The sequence below is a fragment of the Rutidosis leptorrhynchoides genome, chromosome 3 (genome assembly GCF_046630445.1).
Source record: "Rutidosis leptorrhynchoides isolate AG116_Rl617_1_P2 chromosome 3, CSIRO_AGI_Rlap_v1, whole genome shotgun sequence".
NCBI lineage: Eukaryota > Viridiplantae > Streptophyta > Magnoliopsida > Asterales > Asteraceae > Rutidosis > Rutidosis leptorrhynchoides.
The window spans coordinates 570,466,520-570,489,775 of record NC_092335.1 but is presented as its reverse complement, the minus strand read 5'-3'; the positions used below and the strand labels follow the sequence as shown (position 1 = coordinate 570,489,775).

General features: G+C 32.8%; 1 protein-coding gene across 1 annotated transcript; it reads left to right on the top strand.

The window, feature by feature from the left end:
- Nucleotides 1–18,175: 18,175 nt before the first annotated feature.
- On the top strand, nucleotides 18,176–19,401 carry LOC139902098 (uncharacterized). The gene is made up of 2 exons (XM_071884753.1): nucleotides 18,176–18,725; nucleotides 18,839–19,401. The coding sequence occupies exons 1-2, from the start codon at nucleotides 18,176–18,178 to the stop codon at nucleotides 19,399–19,401; spliced, it is 1,113 nt and encodes a 370-aa protein (XP_071740854.1).
- The last annotated feature ends 3,855 nt before the right edge of the window (nucleotides 19,402–23,256 follow it).

Here is a 23,256-nt window from a genome sequence, read left to right as displayed (position 1 = left end):
GATGCGGTGCGTTTGTAGAGTATTGAACAAAAACCCTTCAATTTCAGAGGAACCCCTACTTTTGTTGAAAGCTCTCGTGTTTTTTCTTAATTTAAGGGTATTTTACGTACTTGATTAAAGTTAGTTTGATTTATTAGCTAATAATGAAATGAAAGTGAATGAATATGGACCATTAGATTAAAGGGTAGATTAATGTCTTTTGTTGATCTAAAGGCTTTAAAGGAGGTTTTATAAAGATTTATTAGCTAATAAAAACCCTCTTTTAAAGGATAGAGTGATATTGTAATATATATAGAATAGATATAAATGTTAAATATTTAAATATGTTATTAAATAAAATAAGTATTACCCAAGTAATGAAATATAAAGTTAATATATTATATGTTAATGTATGAATGTTGTATTATGATCATTACCTTCGTTAAGGTTAATATTAATATTAATATTATTATAAGAAGTGTTATTAATAAAATTGATAATGATATTATTGTTATCATTGATAATATCATCATAATTAATAATAAATTTTAATAATAGTTATTATGATTATTATTAGTATTATTATTAAATATTATTATTAAGAATTGTTATTATTACCTTTATCATCAAAAATTATTATTAAACCTATTATTTTTGTTATCACATTATTATCATTAGATTCTTTATCAATAAATATTATTAATATTATTATTATTATTATTAATTAATATTATTATTAGTATATAATTATACTAATTATTAATATTAAGTTTATAAATAAAAATCAGGAAAAAGGAATCCAATTTGTTACACGTTCCTCTCATACTTTTTCAGTTTTTGTTTTTGTCTCCAAAGTTGTTACATGTCACTTTCATTAACGCTATCAGATGAAAAATTACACGTTATATGTAATCTCTGTATTTGAGAACGGATAAACAACAGAAACAAATATATATATATATATATATATATATATATATATATATATATATATATATATATATATATATATATATATATATAAAGAGTGTCGACTACTCTGTATTGCTCCATTTTTTTTAGTTCGATTTCGATTCAAATTTAAAAATCTGTTAATGTAGTGTTGTTAAGAATCACCCACTCAAACTTTCTACAAAATTTCAAGTTTCAATTCCTTATATCAAGCACGAATTGACGAGTCAAAGGTAAATTCTAAAAAAGTCAAAGTTGTGTTCATCGTAAAATTGGTAAAAAAAATTTATGTTTCTGTTAAAATTAACTATCCATAAAGTTTCTAATAATGCTTTGCAACATGTTTTATGTTGTAAATATTTTGTATAACATCCTAAATTTGAAAATCAAATTATTATTTTTTTGTTTAAAGTCAGCGACGAAGCAGCAGATGAGTTTTATTTTTTTTTATTTTTTTTAGACCAATTAATCACAAATTATAATTTCTGTATTAGGTATTAAGTCCTAAATTCAAATCTCTATCGATGGCGGTTATGATTTTGCTTTTGTTGATTTTTGTTGTTTGTGAAGAAGATGAACACAAGTAAACGGGTCAAATAAATATGAATTACTTATTAAAACAGATATGGAACAACAGAAGAATGGTAAGGGAGGTGTTTGGGTATTCAAGGGGTCGCGGGTTCAATCCTCGACCATGTCATTTTTTTTTAAAAAAAAGAAGAGGGAAAGAAATAGACGAATAAGGGGTTAAAAATAAATGATATGGGAGTTTAACCAGAGAAGGGTATACTCTTTTATATTTGTTTATTTATTTCTATCATTATTATTATTATTGTTATTATTATTGTTATTATTATTATTATTATTAATCAAGTATTAGTAATATTATTATTATTAAGTATTATAAGAATTATTATTATGATTGTTATTATTATTATTATAGTTATTAGTATTATTATCATTATAATTATTGATACTTACATTAGAATGTATTTAGTATTATTATTATTGATATAAGTATTATTAATATGATGATTATTGTTAAATTGTATCCTTTATGAAACATAGATATTGTTATTAATATATGTATTAATATTATTATGATTAGGGTTATTATTAAGATATGTATATTATTATTGTTATTATGATTAATATTATTACTAATATAGTTATTATTATTATTATTATTATTATTATTATTATTATTATTATTATTATAGGTATTATAACTAATATTATCATTACTAATATAAGTATTATTAGTATTATTATCATTATTATTATATTGAAAATGATACAACTTATTATTATAAATATTAGTATTGGTATCATTCCATAACTAATAGAATTATTATTATTACCATGATTATAAATATCATAACCATTATTATTATTATCATTACTAATATAAGTATTATTAGTATTATTATCATTATTATTATATTGAAAATGATACAACTTATTATTATAAATATTAGTATTGGTATCATTCCAAAACTAATAGAATTATTATTATTACCATGATTATAAATATCATAACCATTATTATTATTATCATTATAAGTATTATTATTAATACTATCATTATTATTATTAATATGGTTATTAGTATTGTATTATTAAACTTATTATCATGACTATCATTATTATACTGTTATCACTAAAACTATTAACATTATTACAAATAGATATTTTTACACTATATTTTATTATTAAAGAGATAATAATTAAGCTATATGTAAAAGATAGCAATTAATATATAATTATATATTAAACCTTTAAAAAATACAGTTTTATCATTTATAGTAAATAATAGTTATACAAAACATATGAACTAAATATATTAAATTCATCTAAATAACATATAGTATAACAAGTATTTTATTAATAACAAATTATATATATAATTTCTCGATTACGATTATGTGTATTAATCAATATACAAATTATATAGGTTCGTGAATCCAAGGCCAACCCTGCATTGTTCAATGTCGTCATATGTATTTTTACTACAAAATACAATAGAGTGAGTTTCATTTGCCTTTTTACCCTTTATATTTTTGGGATGAGAATACATGCGCAATTTTTATAAATGTTTTACGAAATAGACACAAGTAATTGAAACTACATTATATGGGTGAATGATCGAAGCCGAATATGCCCCTTTTGCTTGGTAACCTAAGAATTAGTAAACCGATCTACTAATTGACGCGAATCCTAAAGATAGATCTATTGGGCCTAACGAACCCCATCCAATGTACCGGATGCTTTAGTACTTCGATGTTGTTTTTATCATGTCCGAAGGATTTACCGGAATGATAGGGGATATTCTTATATGCATATTGTTAATGTCGGTTACCAGGTGTTCACCATATGAATGATTTTTGTCTCTATGCATGGGACGTATATTTATGAGAACTGGAAATGAAATTCTTGTGGTCTATTAAAATGATAAAAATGATTATTTATGTTAAACTAATGAACTCACCAACCTTTTGGTTGACACTTTAAAGCATGTTTATTCTCAGGTATGAAAGAAATCTTCCGCTGTGCATTTGCCCATCTTAGAGATATTACTTGGAGTCATTCATGACATATTTCAAAAGACGTTGCATTCGAGTCGTTGAGTTCATCAAGATTATTATTAAGTCAATTATAGTTAGATATATTATGAAATGGTATGCATGCCGTCAACTTTCGATGTAATGAAAGATTGTCTTTTCAAAAACGAATGCAATGTTTGTAAAATGTATCATATAGAGGTCAAGTACCTCGCGATGTAATCAACTGTTGTGAATCGTTTATAATCGATATGGACTTCGTCCGGATGGATTAGGACGGGTTATGAAAAAGATGATGAAGAACACTTAGAACAATGGAAGAACACTTGAGAGAGAGTTGTTTAATGCATGAAAGTTGTGATCAAAATGTGTTTGTGTGTGTGCCCATTCACGTGAACTAGGGGTGTTCATAAAGGCTCCATTAGTTTGTAATTTTGTGTAATCATTCATGCTAGTTGCCAAATGATGGTTCCTACATGTGTTGGTGACTCACAAGGGCTACTAAGAGCTGAATTATTATGTGTATATACCAATAGTATATACGTCTAGGAGCTGGGTATTGTACGAGTACGAATACGGGTGCATACGAGTAAGATTGTTGATGAAAATGAATGAGAATGTAATTGCAAGCATTTTTGTTAAATAGAAGTACTTTGATATGTGTCTTGAAGTCTTTCAAAAGTGTATGAATACATCTTAAAATACTACATGTATATACATTTTAACTGAGTCGTTAAGTCATCGTTAGTCTACATGTAAGTGTTGTTTTGAAACCTTTAAGTTAACGATCTCATTTAATATTGTTAACCCATTGTTTATTATATCTAATGAGATGTAAATTATTACATTATCATGATATTATGATGTATGAATATATCTTAATATGATATATATACATTAAAGTGTCGTTACAACGATAATCGTTATATACATGTCTCGTTTTGAAATCCTTAAGTTAGTAGTCTTGTTTTACATATGTAGTTCATTGTTAACATACTTAATGATATAAATAATTATCATTTTATCATGTTAAGTATAGTGTAACAATATCTTAATATGATACATATGTACTTAGTAAGACGTTGTCATAACGATAATCGTTATATATATCGTTTCGAGTTTCTTAATTCAGTAGTCTCATTTTATGTAAATAACTCATTGTTAATATACCTAGTGAGATACTTACCTATCATAATATCATGTTAACTATATATATGTCCATATATATATCAACATATAGTTTTTACAAGTTTTAACGTTCGTGAATCGCCGGTCAACTTGGGTGGTCAATTGTCTACATGAAACTCATTTCAAATAATCAAGTCTTAACAAGTTTGATTGCTTAACATGTTGAAAACATTTGATCATGTGAATATACCAATTTCATTATATATATATAAACATGGAAAAGTTCGGGTCACTACAGTACCTACCCGTTAAATAAATTTCGTCCCGAAATTTTAAGCTGTTGAAGGTGTTGACGAATCTTCTGAAAATAGGTATGGGTATTTCAGCTTCATTTGATCTTCACGCTCCCAGGTGAACTTGGGTCCCCTATGAGCATTCCATCGAACCTTGACGATTGGTATCTTATTTTGCTTGAGCCTTTTAACCTCACGATCCACTATCTCGACGGGTTCTTCAACGAATTGTAGTTTTTCATTGATTTTAATTTCGTCTAAAGGAATAGTGAGATCTTCTTTAGCTAAGCACTTTTTCAGATTCGAGACGTGAAAGGTATTATGTACATTGGCGAGTTGTTGAGGTAATTCAAGTCGGTAGGCTACTGGTCCGACACGATCTAAAATCTTGAATGGTCCAATGTATCTTGGATTTAGTTTCCCCCGTTTACCAAATCGAACAAGGCCTTTCCAAGGCAAAACCTTAAGCATGACCATCTCTCCAATTTCAAATTCTATATCTTTCCTTTTAAGGTCCGCGTAGCTCTTTTGTCCACTCTGAGCGGTTTTCAACCATTGTTGAATTTTGGATGATTTTATCTGTAGTTTCTTGGATTATCTCCGGACCCGTAATCTGTCTATCCCCCAAATCATTCCAACAAATCGGAGATCTGTACTTTCTACCATAAAGTGCTTCAAACGGTGCCATTTCAATACTCGAGTGGTAACTGTTGTTGTAGGAAAATTCTGCTAATGGTAGATGTTGATCCCAACTGTTTCCAAAATTAATAACACATGCTCGTAGCATGTTTTCAAGAGTCTGTATCGTCCTTTCACTCTGCCCATCGGTTTGTGGATGATAGGCAGTACTCATGTCTAGACGAGTTCCCAATGCTTGTTGTAATGTCTGCCAAAACCTTGAAACAAATCTGCCATCTCTATCAGGGATAATAGAGATTGGTATTCCATGTCTAGAGACAACTTCCTTCAAGTATAATCTGGCCAACTTCTCCATTTTATCATCTTCGCTCATTGGCAAAAAGTGTGCTGACTTGGTGAGACGATCGACTATTTCCTAAATAGTATCATAACCACTTGCAGTCCTTGGCAATTTAGTAATAAAATCCATGGTAATGTTTTCCCATTTCCATTCCGGGATTTCAGGTTGTTGAAGTAGACCTGATGGTTTTTGATGTTCAGCTTTGACCTTAGAACACGTCAAACATTCTCCCACATATCTAGCAATATCGGCTATCATACCCGACCACCAAAAGTGCTTCTTGAGATCTTTGTACATCTTTCCCGCTCCGGGATGTATTGAGTATCTGGTTTTATGTGCTTCCTTAAGTACCATTTCTCTCACATCTCCAAACTTTGGTACCCAAATTCTTTTAGCCCTATACCGGGTTCCGTCTTCCCGAATATTAAGATGTTTCTCCTATCCTTCGGGTATTTCCTTCTTCAAATTTCCCTCTTTTAAAACTCTCTGTTGCGCCTCCTTTATTTGAGTAGTAAGGTTAGTATGAATAATTATATTCATAGCTTTTACTCGTATAGGTTCTCTATCCTTTCTGCTCAATGCGTCGGCTACCACATTTGTCTTTTCCGGGTGGTAACGAATCTATGACGATCGCTCCAAATCCACTTGGACGAACACGTCATTCATCGATTTCATTGCGAGGTATTTGACCTCTATATGATACGTTTTGTAAACATTGCATTTTTTTGAAAAGGCACACCATAAATAAATATTTAAATCAAAGGTTTTCGACATCTGATGATTTCTACATATAGACAATCACTGTAATATAATAGTTTACAATAATACTTCTGTTGACAATGCAGTCAAAATAAGATAGATGGTGATGATTTGTGAATGCAACGTTTTCTCGAATAAAGCATGTATGACTCCATGCACATATCTTGTATAACATATAAGCAAACAGTGGAAGACTTCTAGGGAACCTGAGAATAAACATGCTAACAAGTGTCAACACAAAGGTTAGTGAGTTCATAGTTTTAATGTTTCGTATAATCTGTATATAAAGGTGGATCACAATATTTCAGTTGTTTCATCCAGAAACGTTTATCAAAATATTCTACAAGATTGAGCACCCTGGTAACTAAACTTTAACGTCTATATAATAAGTACCCCTGTTTTAACATACATGCAACCAACATGTACAATACACGCAATTCAGCGTGTACTAAACTCAAATAGCATACGTCTATTTTATAGTTCAGGCTAGAGTTTCTATACCTGGAACAGACGGGGATGTCAAGCCCTATGGATCCATATATAACTACTAGCGCCCACCAGTTCTTATAACCAGCAGTTACTAGTTACCAAAGCTAAGGGATTTTCGGTTCAAACTCGGTGTAGAATTTAGTATGTACTTGTATCCATTGCGTTTAAAATAAAGTGCATGTATTCTCAGCCCAAAAATATAGATTTCAAAAGCAATTAAAAAGGGAGCAAATGAAACTCACCTTAGCAGCATATAAAGTAATTCAACGGAATGAGACCGAAACTTGGAATGCAAAATAACCGTAGACCTCAACCTAGAGATCATATGTTGGTCAATAAATGTCTATTAAGCTAGGTCAGGTCATAGTGTATCATAATCCTAATGCTCGAGATAGACATACAAAAGTTATCCAAAGTCGTTTCAAAAAGTCAATTTTGATAGTTGTTTAACAAAACGAGACGTGTCCTATATAAGGATTCATTTACTCGGCTGGTAATATTCAAAAATCCACTTTATCAATCTTATTAACAAGTTGTTTAAATATCAATTGCAGATTCAAAAGCAATTTCAATTAACGTTAATCATAATTCAGTTGATCATAACTTTTAATTCGTTCACCGAAATTACGCGATTTCTAAATGAAAAGTTATTGATTTTTCACCAGCTTTCCAACGACATGCATATCATATACCTTTTATCAGTAATGTATGTATTTAATTCGTGATTTATCATAAACTGTCCAACTATGAAATTTAGCATACAAGCATGCATAAACATATATACTCGAGCACTAGACATGGATACACTTATTAATATATAAAAGATAAGATATGAATGCTCACGTATCAATATTGTGATTCAATATTGCAGGAAAGTATGTAGGCGCAACGAAGATGATAAACACTAGGTTTGACTTGCGAACAATACCCACGAACATTACCCATAACCTCCATAGTTATAACCCATAGTTTCCTTAGCTCTATCTTGCTCGAAAACCATTTTGAAATCATTTGGACATAACCTCGTCGTAGTATTTTATGTATAATACTAATAATTATTATACTACTAATAATAATAATAAGATTAATAATAATATTAATCTTAATAATAATAATAATAATAATAATAATAATAATAATAATAATAATAATAATAATAATAATAATAAAATAAATTAAATAAATATACAGAGTAATATTAGAGAAAGAGGGATAGATAGATTCAGCTGGAACCAGATTGAGCTTTTATAGTACCTGACTTGAAACAGTACCCCATGCGATCGCATGGGGTTTAGCCTCCTTGGCCATGCGATCGCATGGCTATGGGATCCAGCTCACAATCGTTTTGTACACTAGCTTGTCGACATATTATTATAATATAAATATAATATATTTAATTTATATAATTAATTATATATTATATTATATTCAAGTGCATAGTTGACTTGTAATTTTTGGTCCATTGACTCGTACGTTGTTACTCGACTTATGTCCCGGTTCCGATTTCTCGAATGCATTTTCGTACGCTTAGAAAACTAGTACTTTTCGTTACGCGACGTGTACCTTTATCAAAAATTAAACTTAATCATTGATAAACTATATCACTCGAAGTGTAGCTTTAATCAATTAAGTGTTTTGATTATTTGCTTCTATAAATCATCGTCTCGTAGTATATACATATATATATTTTTATTTTAAAATAGTGTTTTACTGTAGCAAAGGTACTGTAGCAAAGTTTTTTTACTGTAGCAAATAGTGATTTTCGAAAACACTGTAGCTTTTCGGGTACTGTAGCAATTCAAAAATACGGTAGCAAATTAGTGTTTTAGTGGTTCGTCTTAAACGTTTTAGTTAAATTATCTAAATATCAATCGAATCAATAATCGAATGTTACTATCGTTTACTAAATAACTTGAAATCATATATATATATATATATATATATATATATATATACACATTAAGTTATATATATATTGTTCGTGAATCTTCGAGAACAGTCAAAGAATAATTGATTACATGAATATAGTTCCAAAACTCTCGTGACTCAACATTACAGACTTTGCTTATCGTGTCGAAAACATTAAATCATTTAAAGATAAAGTTTAAATTTGGTCAAAAATTTCCGGGTTGTCACAGAATCTCAAAGTCGTAATCATTCAACAGTTCAATCCACCTACGCTGTCTCATGTTCAATTGTTTCTGATTAAATATATGTTGGAGACTTTTGTGGTCGGTATATATAATACTTTTGACCCCATATAAGTAGTGCCTCCAAGTCTTTAATGCAAAAACAACAGCGCCCAATTCCAAATCGTGAGTCGTATAATTTTGCTCGTAAATCTTCAATTGTCTGGACGTATAAGGAATTACCTTCATTCGTTGCATTAATACACAGCCGAGGCCTTGCTTTGAGGCGTCACAATATATCACAAAATCATTATTCCCTTCAGGCAATGACAATATAGGTGCCGTAGTTAACTTTTTCTCTAACAATTGAAACGCTCTCTCCTGCTCATCCTTCCATTCAAATTTCTTCCCTTTACGCGTTAATGCAGTCAAGGGTTTTGCTATTTTGGAGAAATCTTGGATGAACCTTCTGTAGTATCCAGCCAATCCTAAAAATTGGCGTATATGCTTCGGAGTTTTCGGGGTTTTCCACTTTTCAACGATTTCAATCTTTGCTGGATCCACCTGAATACCTTCTTTGTTCACTATGTGTCCGAGGAATTGAACTTCTTCCAACCAAAATGCAAACTTTGAAAACTTAGCGTACAGTTTTTCTTTCCTCAACAAATCTAGCACTTTTCTCAAATGTTCTTCATGCTCTTGATCATTCTTTGAGTAAATAAGTATGTCATCGATGAAGACAATGACAAACTTGTTAAGGTATGGTCCACACACTCGGTTCATAAGGTCCATGAACACAGCTGGTGCGTTAGTCAACCCAAACGGCATAACCATAAACTCGTAATGACCGTAACGCGTCCTAAAAGCAGTTTTTGGAATATCATCCTCCTTCACCCGCATTTGATGATATCCGGAACGTAAATCAATCTTCGAGTACACTGACGAACCTTGCAGCTGATCAAATAAATTGTCGATTCTCGGTAGTAGATAACGGTTCTTGATGGTAAATTTGTTCAACTCTCTATAGTCGATACATAATCTAAATAAACCATCTTTCTTTTTAACAAACAAAACAGGAGCTCCCCATGGTGATGTGCTTGGTCGAATGAAACCACGCTCTAAAAGTTCTTCTAATTGGCTCTGAAGTTCCTTCATTTCACTGGGTGCGAGTCTGTATGGAGCACGAGCTGTTGGTGCAGCTCCCGGTACAAGGTCTATTTGAAATTCAACGGATCGGTGTGGAGGTAGTCCCGGTAATTCTTTCGGAAATACATCGGGAGATTCTTTTGTGACGGGAACATCATTGATGTTCTTTTCTTCGGAATTTACTTTTTTGACGTGTGCTAGCACATCATAGCAACCTTTTCTTATTAGTTTTTGTGCCTTCAGGTTACTAATAAGATTTAACTTCGCGTTGTTCTTTTCTCCGTACACCATTAAGGGTTTTCCTTTTTCTCGTATAATGCGAATTTCATTTTTGTAACAAACGATCTCTGCTTTCACTTCTTTCAACCAGTCCATACCGATTATCACATCAAAACTCCCTAACTCTACTGGTATCAAGTCAATCTTAAATGTTTCGCTAACCAGTTTAATTTCTCGATTCCGACATATATTATCTGATGTAATTAATTTACCGTTTGCTAATTCGAGTAAAAATTTATTATCTAAGGGCATCGGTGGGCAACTTAGTTTAGCACAAAAATCTCTACTCATATAGCTTCTATCCGCACCCGAATCAAATAAAACATAAGCAGATTTATTGTCAATAAGAAACGTACCCGTAACAAGCTCCGGGTCTTCCTGCGCTTCTGCCATATTAATATTGAAAACTCTTCTGCGGCCCTGCCCATTAGTATGCCCCTGATTCGGGCAATTTCTACTAAAGTGGCCCGGTTTTTCACATCCAAAACAAACTATGGCGGTGTTATTTCATCCGACATTATTTGTTCTTTTAGTTCTATTATGCATTGGTCCGTAGATCTCGCACTTTGTCGCACTATGACCATTTCTTTTACACCTGGTGCAAAATGTCGTGCAGAACCCCCGGTGATGCTCTTCACACCTTTGGCATGGCTGTTTTTGGTTTTTGTTGCCATTGTTGTTATTGAGATTGTTGTTGGGATTGTTATTGTTGTTATTGTTGTTGTTGTTGTTATTGTTGTTGGGACGGTTATTGTAGTTGTTGTTGGGACGTTTGTTGAAGTTGTTGTTGGGATTTCGATTTGTTGCGATTGATGTTGCGGTTGTTGGGATAGTTGTTGCGATTGTGGTTGTAATTGTTGTTGTTGTATTGGTGACCCTTGTCATTGTTTTCCTCCCACTTTCTCTTGACTTGTTTCGCGTTGGCTTCTTCGACCGCCTGTTCTTTAATCCTTCCCTCAATCTGATTTATGAGTTTGTGAGCCATTCGACTTGCCTTTTGTATAGAGGCGGGCTCGTGTGAACTCACATCTTCTTGAATCCTTTTGGGTAACCCATTTACAAATGCGTCGATTTTCTCTTCTTCATCTTCGAACGTTCCAGGACACAATAGGCACAACTCTGCGAATCGTCGTTCGTACGTGGTAATGTCGAAATCTTGCGTTCGTAATCCTCTAAGCTCTGCCTTGAGCTTATTGATCTCATTTCTGGGATGGTACTGCTCATTCATCAAGTGCTTGAATGATGACCACGGTAATGCGTAAGCAGCATCTTGTCCCACCTGCTCGAGATAGGTGTTCCACCATGTTAATGCAGTACCTGTGAAGGTATGCGTAGCGTAATTTACTTTGTCTTCTTCAGTACATTTACTTATGGCAAACACCGATTCAACCTTTTCAGTCCACCATTTTAATCCGATTGGACCCTCGGTTCCATCGAATTCTAAAGGTTTACAGGCAGTGAATTCTTTGTAGGAGCATCCTACATGATTTCTTGTGGAATTAGTTCCACTGCTAGAACCAGAGTTATTGTTGTTATTTTGCATTGCGGCCTGTACTGCAGCTATGTTCGCAGCAAGGAAAACACGGAAGTCTTCCTCACTCATGTTCAAGTTCTGATGAATCGTCGGTGCCATTTCCTTCAAAATTAGCCAAAAGAATTGAGTTAATCATATAGAATTTAAGAGTAGTCAATAGTATTTCGTATCATAATATGAACTTATTTATAAAAGCTTTTTCTTCATATTAGCATTTTATAGTTTTAATTCGGGGAGTACCTACCCGTTAAGTTCATACTTAGTAGCTACTATATAATTCAACTACCACGCTTCTATATGAAAAACTTATTACAATAATATTTCGCGTTCAAACTTTTATACAATATTTTACAAACATACAATACCACTATTATACATATAGGATGAAATATAGCACATAATAACTTTGCTACACGACAACTATAAAGGCAATTCTAGTTAATACACAAGTCGTTCAACAAAAGAAATAAAGACACATAATTCATAAGTCCAGAAACAAGTCATGCATCCGGGTTTTACTAGTATTATTTTCCATCATTGGTCTTGTGGAAAATATCCGTTGTGACCGTTGGCTAGGCAGTATGTTGTAATGTCATCAAAAGGACGAGGGTTACGTAATGCCCAACAGCCCCGTAATAATCTAAAAACCTTTTTTCTCACCTCAACTACCGAGTCCGTCACTTGTGGGAAGGTTTTATTTAAAAGTTGCAACCCAATGTTCTTTTTCTCAATTTGGTGAGAAGCGAACATTATTAACCCGTAAGCATAACATGCCTCTTTATGTTACATGTTAGAAGCTCTTTCTAAAGAACGGAGTCCTATGTTGGGATATGTTGAGTCAAAATAGGTTCGTAACCCGTAGCGTAAAATTGCATCTAGGTTTCCCGCACTAAATGCCTTAAAGAAAACTTGGTGTAACTTAAAGTCTCCCCAATGTGATATGCCCCATATTTCAAAGGAAAACCTTTTATAAACTAAGGCATGCCTGGAATGTCTTTCAAACATTCGACAAACTAATTTTGCAGTAAATAATTGTGCTGATGAATTCTGCCCGACTCTAGACAAGATTTCATCAATCATATCCCCTGGTAGGTCTTCTAAAATTTTTGGTTGTCTATCCTTAACGTCCATTTTTGTTTTTATATAATGTAAAATAAACAAGGATTAGATTCATAAAAGATAATTAACAAACAATACAAGCAATTTTTACATAAAAAAATACAAACACACTACAATACATATATTACACAACATGATTACAACTCTTTATTCCGACTCACTCGTTTCTTCTTCTTCGGACTTGGTTCGTTTCGCTAATTTCCTAGGGATATATGGTGCTCCCCTAATACGAGCCGTTCTTTTCTCAAATGGTCTAGAAAAACCTGGTGGCTTAGATGTTCCCGGGTTATAGTGAAAGTTTAAGAAATACGGGTGCTTATGGTACACCCCATCAGGGTACTTCATGTTAACATAAAGTTCATCGGTTTTGGGCTCGGGTTTTTCTATTTTGATTCCTTTTCCCTTATTGTTTTCTTTTGCTTTTTCAAATTGAGTCGAGGTAATTTCTATAACATTATCGGAATCCTCATCGGGATCTGATTCATCAGAAAACTGGTAATTTTCCCAATATTTTGCTTCCTTGGCGGAAACACCATTGACCATTTTTAACTTTGGTCCATTGGTTGAGGATTTTCTTTTATTTAATCGTTTTTCTGTAGTTATTAATATTTCATCCTCCGAAACCTCTTCTTCTTTCGGTTCCTCTTCTTTCGGTTCCTCCTCTTCCGGTTCCTCCTCTTCCAGTTCTTCCTCTTCCGGTTCTTCCTCTTCCGGTTCTTCCTCGGGAATTTGTGAATCTTCTCAAAATATATTCGACTCTTCATTATTATTAGGTGAGTCGATGGGATTTGTACTAGAGGTATACATCTATCACATAATATCAAACACGTTAAGAGATTAATATATCACATAATATTTACATGTAAATAATATATAGTTTCCAACAAAAAGTGTTAAGCAATCGTTTTTAAAGAAAATACGGTCGAAGTCCAGAGTCACTAATGCATCCTAACATTAGACACACACTAATGCAATTTATGGTTCTCTAAGACCAACGCTCGGATACCAACTGAAATGTCCCGTTCATATTGATTATAAACGTTCCATATTAATTGATTTCGTTGCGAGGTTTTGACCTCTATATGAGACGTTTTTCAAAGACTGCATTCGATTTTTAAAACAACCATAACCTTTATTTTATCGATAAAGGTTTAAAAAATATTACGAGGATTATCAAATAATGATAATCAAAATATAGCGTTCTCACACGACCATTACATAATGGTTTACAATAATATTACACAACAATATATGTCTTCGAATGCAATTTTCAAACAATACTATACAAGCATGGACTCCAAATCTTGTTCTTAATTTAGTATGCAACAGCGGAAGCTCTTAACAATTACCTGAGAATAAACATGCTTAAAACGTCAACAAAAATGTTGGTGAGTTATAGGTTTAACCTATATATTTATCAATCGTAATAATAGACCACAAGATTTCATATTTCCATTTTTCGTAAACATCATCCCATACATAGAGATAAAAATCATTCATATGGTGAACACCTGGTAACCGACATTAACAAGATGCATATAAGAATATCCCCATCATTCCGAGACATTCATCGGACATGATATAAAAACTCGAAGTACTAAAGCATCCGCTATAACGGATGGGGTTTGTTGGGCCCAATAGATCTATCTTTAGGATTCGCGTCAATTAGTAGACTGGTTTACTAATTCTTAGGTTACCAAGCAAAAAGGGGCATATTTGGCTTCGATCATTCAACCATAGAAAGTAGTTTCACGTACTTGTGTCTATTTTGTAAAACATTTATAAAATTGCATGTATTATCATCCCAAAAATATTAGATTTTAAAAAAAATGGGACTATAACTCACTTTTACAGATTTTTACTTCGTCGGGAAGTAAGACTTGGCCACGGGTTGATTCACGAACCTATAACAAATAATATATATATATCAAAGTATTATCAAAATATATTTACAACATTTTTATTACGTTTTAAAGATTTGAGTTTGTTAAGTCAGCAGTCCTCGTTAGTAACCTACAAGTAGTTGTCCACAGTTAGATGTTGATGAAGATGATGAAGAACACTTAGAACAATGGAAGAACACTTGAGAAAGAGTTGTTTGATGCATGAAAGTTGTGATCAAAATGTGTTTGTGTGTGTGCCCATTCACGTGAACTAGGGGTGTTCATAAAGGCTCCATTAGTTTGTAATTTTGTGTAATCATTCATGCTAGTTGCCAAATGATGGTTCCAACATGTGTTGGTGACTCATAAGGGCTGCTAAGAGCTAAGTTATTATGTATATATACCAATAGTATATACGTCTAGGAGCTGGGTATTGTACGAGTACGAATACGGGTGCATACGAGTAAGATTGTTGATGAAAATGAATGAGAATGCAATTGCAAGCATTTTTGTTAAATAGAAGTACTTTGGTATGTGTCTTGAAGTCTTTCAAAAGTGTATGAATACATCTTAAAATACTACATGTATATACATTTTAACTGAGTCGTTAAGTCATCGTTAGTCGTTACATGTAAGTGTTATTTTGAAACCTTTAAGTTAACGATCTCATTTAATATTGTTAACCCATTGTTTATTATATATAATGAGATGTTAAATTATTACATTATCATGATATTATGATGTATGAATATATCTTAATATGATATATATACATTAAAGTGTCGTTACAACGATAATCGTTATATATATGTCTCGTTTTGAAATCCTTAAGTTAGTAGTCTTGTTTTACATATGTAGTTCATTGTTAACATACTTAATGATATAAATAATTATCATTTTATCATGTTAAGTATAGTGTAACAATATCTTAATATGATACATATGTACTTAGTAAGACGTTGTCATAAAGATAATCGTTATATATATCATTTCGAGTTTCTTAATTCAATAGTCTCATTTTATGTAAATAACTCATTGTTAATATACCTAGTGAGATACTTACCTATCATTATATCATGTTAACTATATATATCTTGGGTGGTCAATTGTCTACATGAAACTCATTTCAACTAATCAAGTCTTAACAAGTTTGATTGCTTAACATGTTGAAAACATTTAATCATGTAAATATACCAATTTCATTATATATATATAAACATGGAAAAGTTCGGGTCACTACAAATGTTGTAACAACAATAGACTTCCACAAACATTGTTTGAGTTCATTTTCGCGCACCATTTAGCAATCATAGTGAGATTTTTTATCTGAAGTGGAGTAATGCCCAAACCACCCATGTCTTTAGGAAGACACATCGATTCCCACTTTACAAGACTTTTTTTCTTTTTAGACAATCACCAACCCAAAGAAAATTTCTCCGATATCTTTCAACTAACTTTATAATTGCACATGGAGCTTTATAAATTGACATATAGTGAAGTGGAAGATTGGATATAACCGCGTTAACCATGACAAGATGGTCACCGAAAGATAAACATCTTCCTTACTAACCCGCGAGCTTCTTTTTGAATTTTTTGACAATAGGTTCCCACATTGCAATTTTATTGTGGGAAAACCCAATAGGAATTCCTAAATATTCCATAGGAAAAGTAAACACTTTGCACTCAAAAATAGATTAGAAAGATACCATGTCCACTCTAGACACATGTATATGTACACAGAGTTGTTTTAATTGCATTCATTTGAAGACCAGAAAGATGAAAAAACAACTCCATAACTTGTTTGATTCGGTTGAGCTCTTGTACGGATGGTTGTGCAAAGATGATGGTATCGTCCGCGAATTAAGAGTGATTGATGTTCACTCCTTGGCTAAATTGACACCCTACCAATGACCCATTAGCTAAATCTCTTGATAATAAATGATTCAAAACTTCTGCAATGATGATAAACAAGAGAGATGACAACAGGCCGCTTTGTCTAAAACCCCGTTTCATAACCCCTTCACGATATGGAGAACCATTCAATATAATAGATCTGAAAAATGAATGTTTGAAACACATGTTTTTATCCATGAAATAAACCTGGATCCAAACCCCATCTATTGGAAAACCATAAGCAAAAACTCATGCGATACACAATTATAAGCTTTCAAAAAGTCTATTTTCAAAAGAAGAATAGGTTTCTTTCTTATCTTAGCCATATGCACAACCTCAATAACAACCATAACACTGTCAATTAAAAATATTGAGGGGACGAAAACATTTTGACTCTAGCTAATAATATGTGGGATTGCCATCTTAAGTCTATTAGCAAGAGTCTTGGCAAGAAATTTTATATGTATTACAAAAAATTATTACAAAGGTTGAAACTAATATCCGATATATATTTATTGTAATTATATTATTAGTCAACCATAACAAATTAGGAATAGATTGTGGTGTATAATCTCATCCCAAAATAAAGGGAGAGTTTGTTAGCTAGCTTAGAAAACAATTCATGTAAACTGTATATAAATTGACTAACATCAATGAGAAAGATCACGGTTCATATTTTACATGGTAAAAGCCAATACATCGATCCAATTTCTCTAACCTTTTTCTCACGACTTCTTTCTTTCTTCTATCAATCCCATGGCCGAAACAGGCAAGTTCCACCCTGCTATCACAGTTCATAACATCAAAACTGCTATCCCAATTACTCTTGATCTCAACACAAGCCAACATGGATCTTGGGCATAGCTTTTCCAAATCCATTATAGAGCATACCAAGTTCTTGACCATATTATCACTCCAGCCGACTCCTCTTCCTCCTCTACCACCACTGATACGTAATCAAACACCAATCCATCCGAATCTTGGGATTGTCTAGACGCAATAGTGTTGCAATGGATTTATGGCACTATTTCACTTGGCCTGCTAAATACAATCATGAAGCCTGGATCAACAGCTAAAGATGCTTGGGATCGAATCAAAAATATTTTTCAAGAAAACAAAAATTCACGAGCCATTCACGTACAACACAAATTTACCAATATCTGCCTTGATGATTTTCCAAATATCTCGGCTTATTGTCAGGAAGTCAAGCTTATCTCCGATCAACTGGCAACGGTTGCACCTGCACTTGAAGAAAACAGCATTGTCTTACAATTGATTTTGGGACTCAATGATAATTATGATACAATCGGCTCTCAACTTGCACATATGGTCCCTCTTCCTTCCTTCTATGCTACTCAATTAGCCCTAATTCTTGAAGAATCACGCAAACAAAAGCAGACAGCCAACTCATCTTCATTGGTGTCAACTGATTCAGCTCTTCTGGTCACCGCCCCGTCTACACCATCAACGAATAAAACTAGCGGAGGTAATCGTAATTCTAGTAATTCTAATTACAATAATGCAGGTTCTGGTGGAAATCGTGGTTATGGCAGTTCTAAATTTTATCGTGGTAGCCGTAATAATCAAAGGGGAAATTCACGAGGTAGGGGTTTCTCAAACAGAGGAAGAGGGCGTAATACTTTTGGGTCTTATCATGGATCCAATAGTCAGTGGGCTAGACACTCTAATGGGCCATATGGATCTTGGGTATGGTAGCAAAATTCAAACTGGACCCCCCACCAGTCCCATACCCTTCAGCTCCTAATTATAGGCCAAATTATTACTCGGCCCAACCTGGAATACTTGGTGCAGGTTCACGCCCATCTTCTTCATATGCTCAGTCCGTGTCTTATCCTACACCTACAGACATCGAGTCTGCTATGTATACGATGAGTCTCCATCCTCCTGATGATAACTGGTACATGGATACCGGAGCTACCTCTCACATGACAGGTTCCGCAGGTAAACTCATGTCTTATTCTCAACTAAGTCTTCTTCGTAAAATAATTGTTGGTAATGGTAATAGCATTCCAATCCAAGGGTATGGCCACACCTCTTTTCCCTCTATTAATCGTCCACTTTACTTGTCTCATGTCCTTCATGCACCTCAATTAGTTAAAAACCTTATATCTGTTCGTCGTCTTACTACTGAAAATAATATATCTATTGATTTTGATCCTTTTGGTTTTACTATGAAGGATTTTCCACAGGGGACCTCAATCATGCGATGTAACAGCTCTGGTGATCTCTACCCTCTTTATCTTTCAAGACTTCATTAACATCTTCCGTTTATTTTTCTTGCTTCATCAAATTTATGGAACAAACGCCTTGGTCATCCAGGCGCTCGCATTTTACATTCTTTAAAAAATAAAAATTAAATCTCTTGTAATTCAACTATTAGTAATAAAGTTTGTCAATCGTGTGTTTTTGGCAAACAAATGAAATTACCATTTTATCCTTCTTCCTATAATACATATGCACCATTTGATATAATTCATAGTGATTTGTGGACTTTCCCTGTTCTTAGTAATCAAGGTCATAAGTTCTACCTTGTTTTGCTAGATAATTTTAGTAAATATTTATGGACATTTCTCCTTGGACAGAAAAATTAAGTATACCCTATCTTTAAGTCTTTCCACACATATATTCGTACACAATTTCAAAAATCAATTAAGACGTTTCAATGTGATAATGGAACTGAATACAACAACTCTTTATTTCATACTTTCTGCACGCAAAATGGAATGTCTTTTCGCTTCTCATGTCCATATACTTCCTCCCAAAATGGAAAGGCAGAACGTAAAATCCGAGCTATCAATAATATAATTCGAACCTTACTCGCACATTCTCATGTCCGTGCTCAATTTTGGCATCATGCTCTCTCCATGGCTACTTACTTACTTAATATTCTTCCAAATAAAAGTCTTGACAACTTCTCCCCCACTTAAATACTATATCATCGCACACCTACATATCAACACTTCCGTATCTTTGGGTGCTTGTGTTATCCTCTTATTCCCGCCACCTTACGAAACAAACTTCAACCTCGATCGCTTCCATGTGTATTTCTTGGTTATCCACAAAATCATCGTGGGTACAAATGTTACGACCACTCGAACAACAAAATAATTATCTCTCGTCATGTTACCTTCTATGAATCTCAATTTCCTTTCTCCAAAACTCACAAAATCTCCCAAGACACCTACAAATTCTTACACGAACCTCTTAATCCATTATTTTACTCTCCTGATCTAAATACTTCCACTCAACATCCTATGTCTCCTAGGCCTAACTCGCAAACACCACATCCCACTGTCCAAACTTCGACACCTACCACTCCACCCCATTCTCCTACTGGGCCTTCACCTCCTCTATTTGGGCCTAACTCAGGCTCACCACCTTCTACCTTAAATGCGCCAACACCCAATCAGGCTCCTACTTCTTCTGTTCAATTATCGTCATCCCAATCTACATCCTCCAATCCTCCTGTTCAAACCGAACCATCTCAAACATTCCTACTCGGACTATGATTACTCGTGCTATGTCTGGTGTTTTCAAACCAAAAACTCCTTTTAATCTCTCTACTACTACAACCATTTCTCTTCTTCCGTCTAATCCCATTCAAGCTTTATCATACCCTAATTGGAAACATGCTATGGTAGAGGAATATAAGACTTTAGTTGATAATAATACATGCGTTTTAGTTCCTCGTGAATCTAACATGCAGGTGATACGATCAATGTGGATTTTTCGCCATAAGGTAAAATCATATGGCACTTTTGAACGGTACAAAGCACGCCTTGTAGGGGACGGTCGTGCACAACAAGTTGGTATTGATTGCTTTGAAACTTTTAGTCTGGTAGTAAAACCAGCTACTATATGGACCATGCTTAGTATTGCAACTTCTAAATCATGGCCCATTCATCAACTTGACGTGAAAAACGCGTTTCTTCATGGGAATTTACATGAAACTGTATATATGTACCAACCAACAGGTTTTCGGGATCCACATCGTCCTAATCATGTTTGCTTGTTGAAACGTTCTCTTTATGGTCTTAAACAGGCACCCCGAGCTTGGTACCAACGTTTCGCGGATTTTGCTTCAATTATCGGTTTCAAGCACATTCAATGTGATCATTCCTTGTTTATTTATCATCGTGGTAAGGATGTCGCGTATTTACTTTTATATGTTGATGACATTATCCTCACCACATCCTCTGATATGTTGCGCAACCCTCTCATGCTACTATTCTCTCGTGAGTTTGCTATGAATGATCTAGGGCCCTTGAGTTCTTTTTTAGGTATATCGGTCACCCGCAATGACCATGAAAGGACCCGTACTAATCCATCCGGATGAAGTCCGTATCGATTATAAACGATTCACAATAGTTGATTACATCGCGATGTACTTGACCTCTATATGATACATTTTACAAACATTGCATTCGTTTTTGAAAAGACAATATTTCATTACATCGAAAGTTGACGGCATGCATACCATTTCATAATATATCTAACTATAATTGACTTAATAATAATCTTGATGAACTCAATGACTCGAATGCAACGTCTTTTGAAATATATCATGAATGACTTCAAGTAATATCTCTAAAATGAGCAAATGCACAGCGGAAGATTTCTTTCGTACCTGAGAATAAACACGCTTTAAAGTGTCAACCAAAAGGTTGGTGAGTTCATTAGTTTATCATAAATAATCATTTCATAATTTTAATAGACCACAAGATTTTATATTTCCATTTCTCATAAACATACGTCCCATGCATAGAGACAAAAATATCATTCATATGGATTGAACACCTGGTAACCGACATTCACAATATACATATAAGAATATCCCCATCATTCCGGGATCCTCCTTCGGACATGATATAAATTTCGAAGTACTAAAGCATCCGGTACTTTGGATGGGGCTTGTTGGGCCCGATAGATCTATCTTTAGGATTCGCGTCAACTAGGGTTTCTGTTCCCTAATTCTTAGATTACCAGACTATATAGGGTGATATTCGATTTGATAATCCAACCATAGAATGTAGTTTTGATCACTTGTGTCTATTTCGTAAAGCATTTATAAAAGCAGCACATGTATTCTCAGTCCCAAAAATATATATTGCAAAAGTATTTAAAAAGAGAATAATGAAACTCACGCATATAAATATTGTAAAACAGTTAATGAAGCATTTGCATGTATTCTCAGCCCAAAAACGTAAAGAGTAAAAAGGGAAAATGAAACTCATGCATGTAATTATTGTAAAACAGTTAATAAAGTATTTGCATGTATTCTCAGCCCAAAAATGTAATGAGTAAAAAGGGAGCAAATGAAACTCACGCATATAATTATTGTAAAACAGTTAATAAAACATTTGCATATATTCTCAGCCCCAAAAATGTAAAGAGTAAAAGGGGATCAAATGAAACTCACCATACTGTATTTTGTAGTAAAAATACATATGACTATATCGAACAATGCAGGGTTGGCCTCGGATTCACAAACCTATATCATTTGTATATTCATTAATACATATATTCGTATTCAAATGAATATATATATAAATTTATTAACTACATTGTTTTTATATTAATATCATATATTTTTAATTTGTATGTACATTTAAATAGTTGATATTTTTTTATAGTTATTTTAAGATATTCATATACATACTTGTTTAATAATATATTTAAAAATCGATAATTTGTTGTTTGTAAGTGTTTATATAAATAATTTTAATAGGTTTTATGTATATAGTTATGTTAAGTTTTAATATAAGTGTAGTATATATAATAAATATATTTTATGTACAAAATATTTATTTACTTAAAAATGATAGTTCTTGAGATTAATAAAGATAATATTAATAATCATATTAGTTAATATTAATACCTATTTTGATAATAATATTATTAGTAATAACAATAATAATAATAATTATAATTGTAACTAGGGTTATGTTAACGATAATAATAATAGTTGGTAACTACTACTTATAATATCGGTAATAACAATAATAAATATCATTCATACTACCTATTAATAATAATTCATACATAATAATAATAATATCCTAATCATCATAATGATAGCTAATACTTATTTCAACATTATCATTAATAATAAT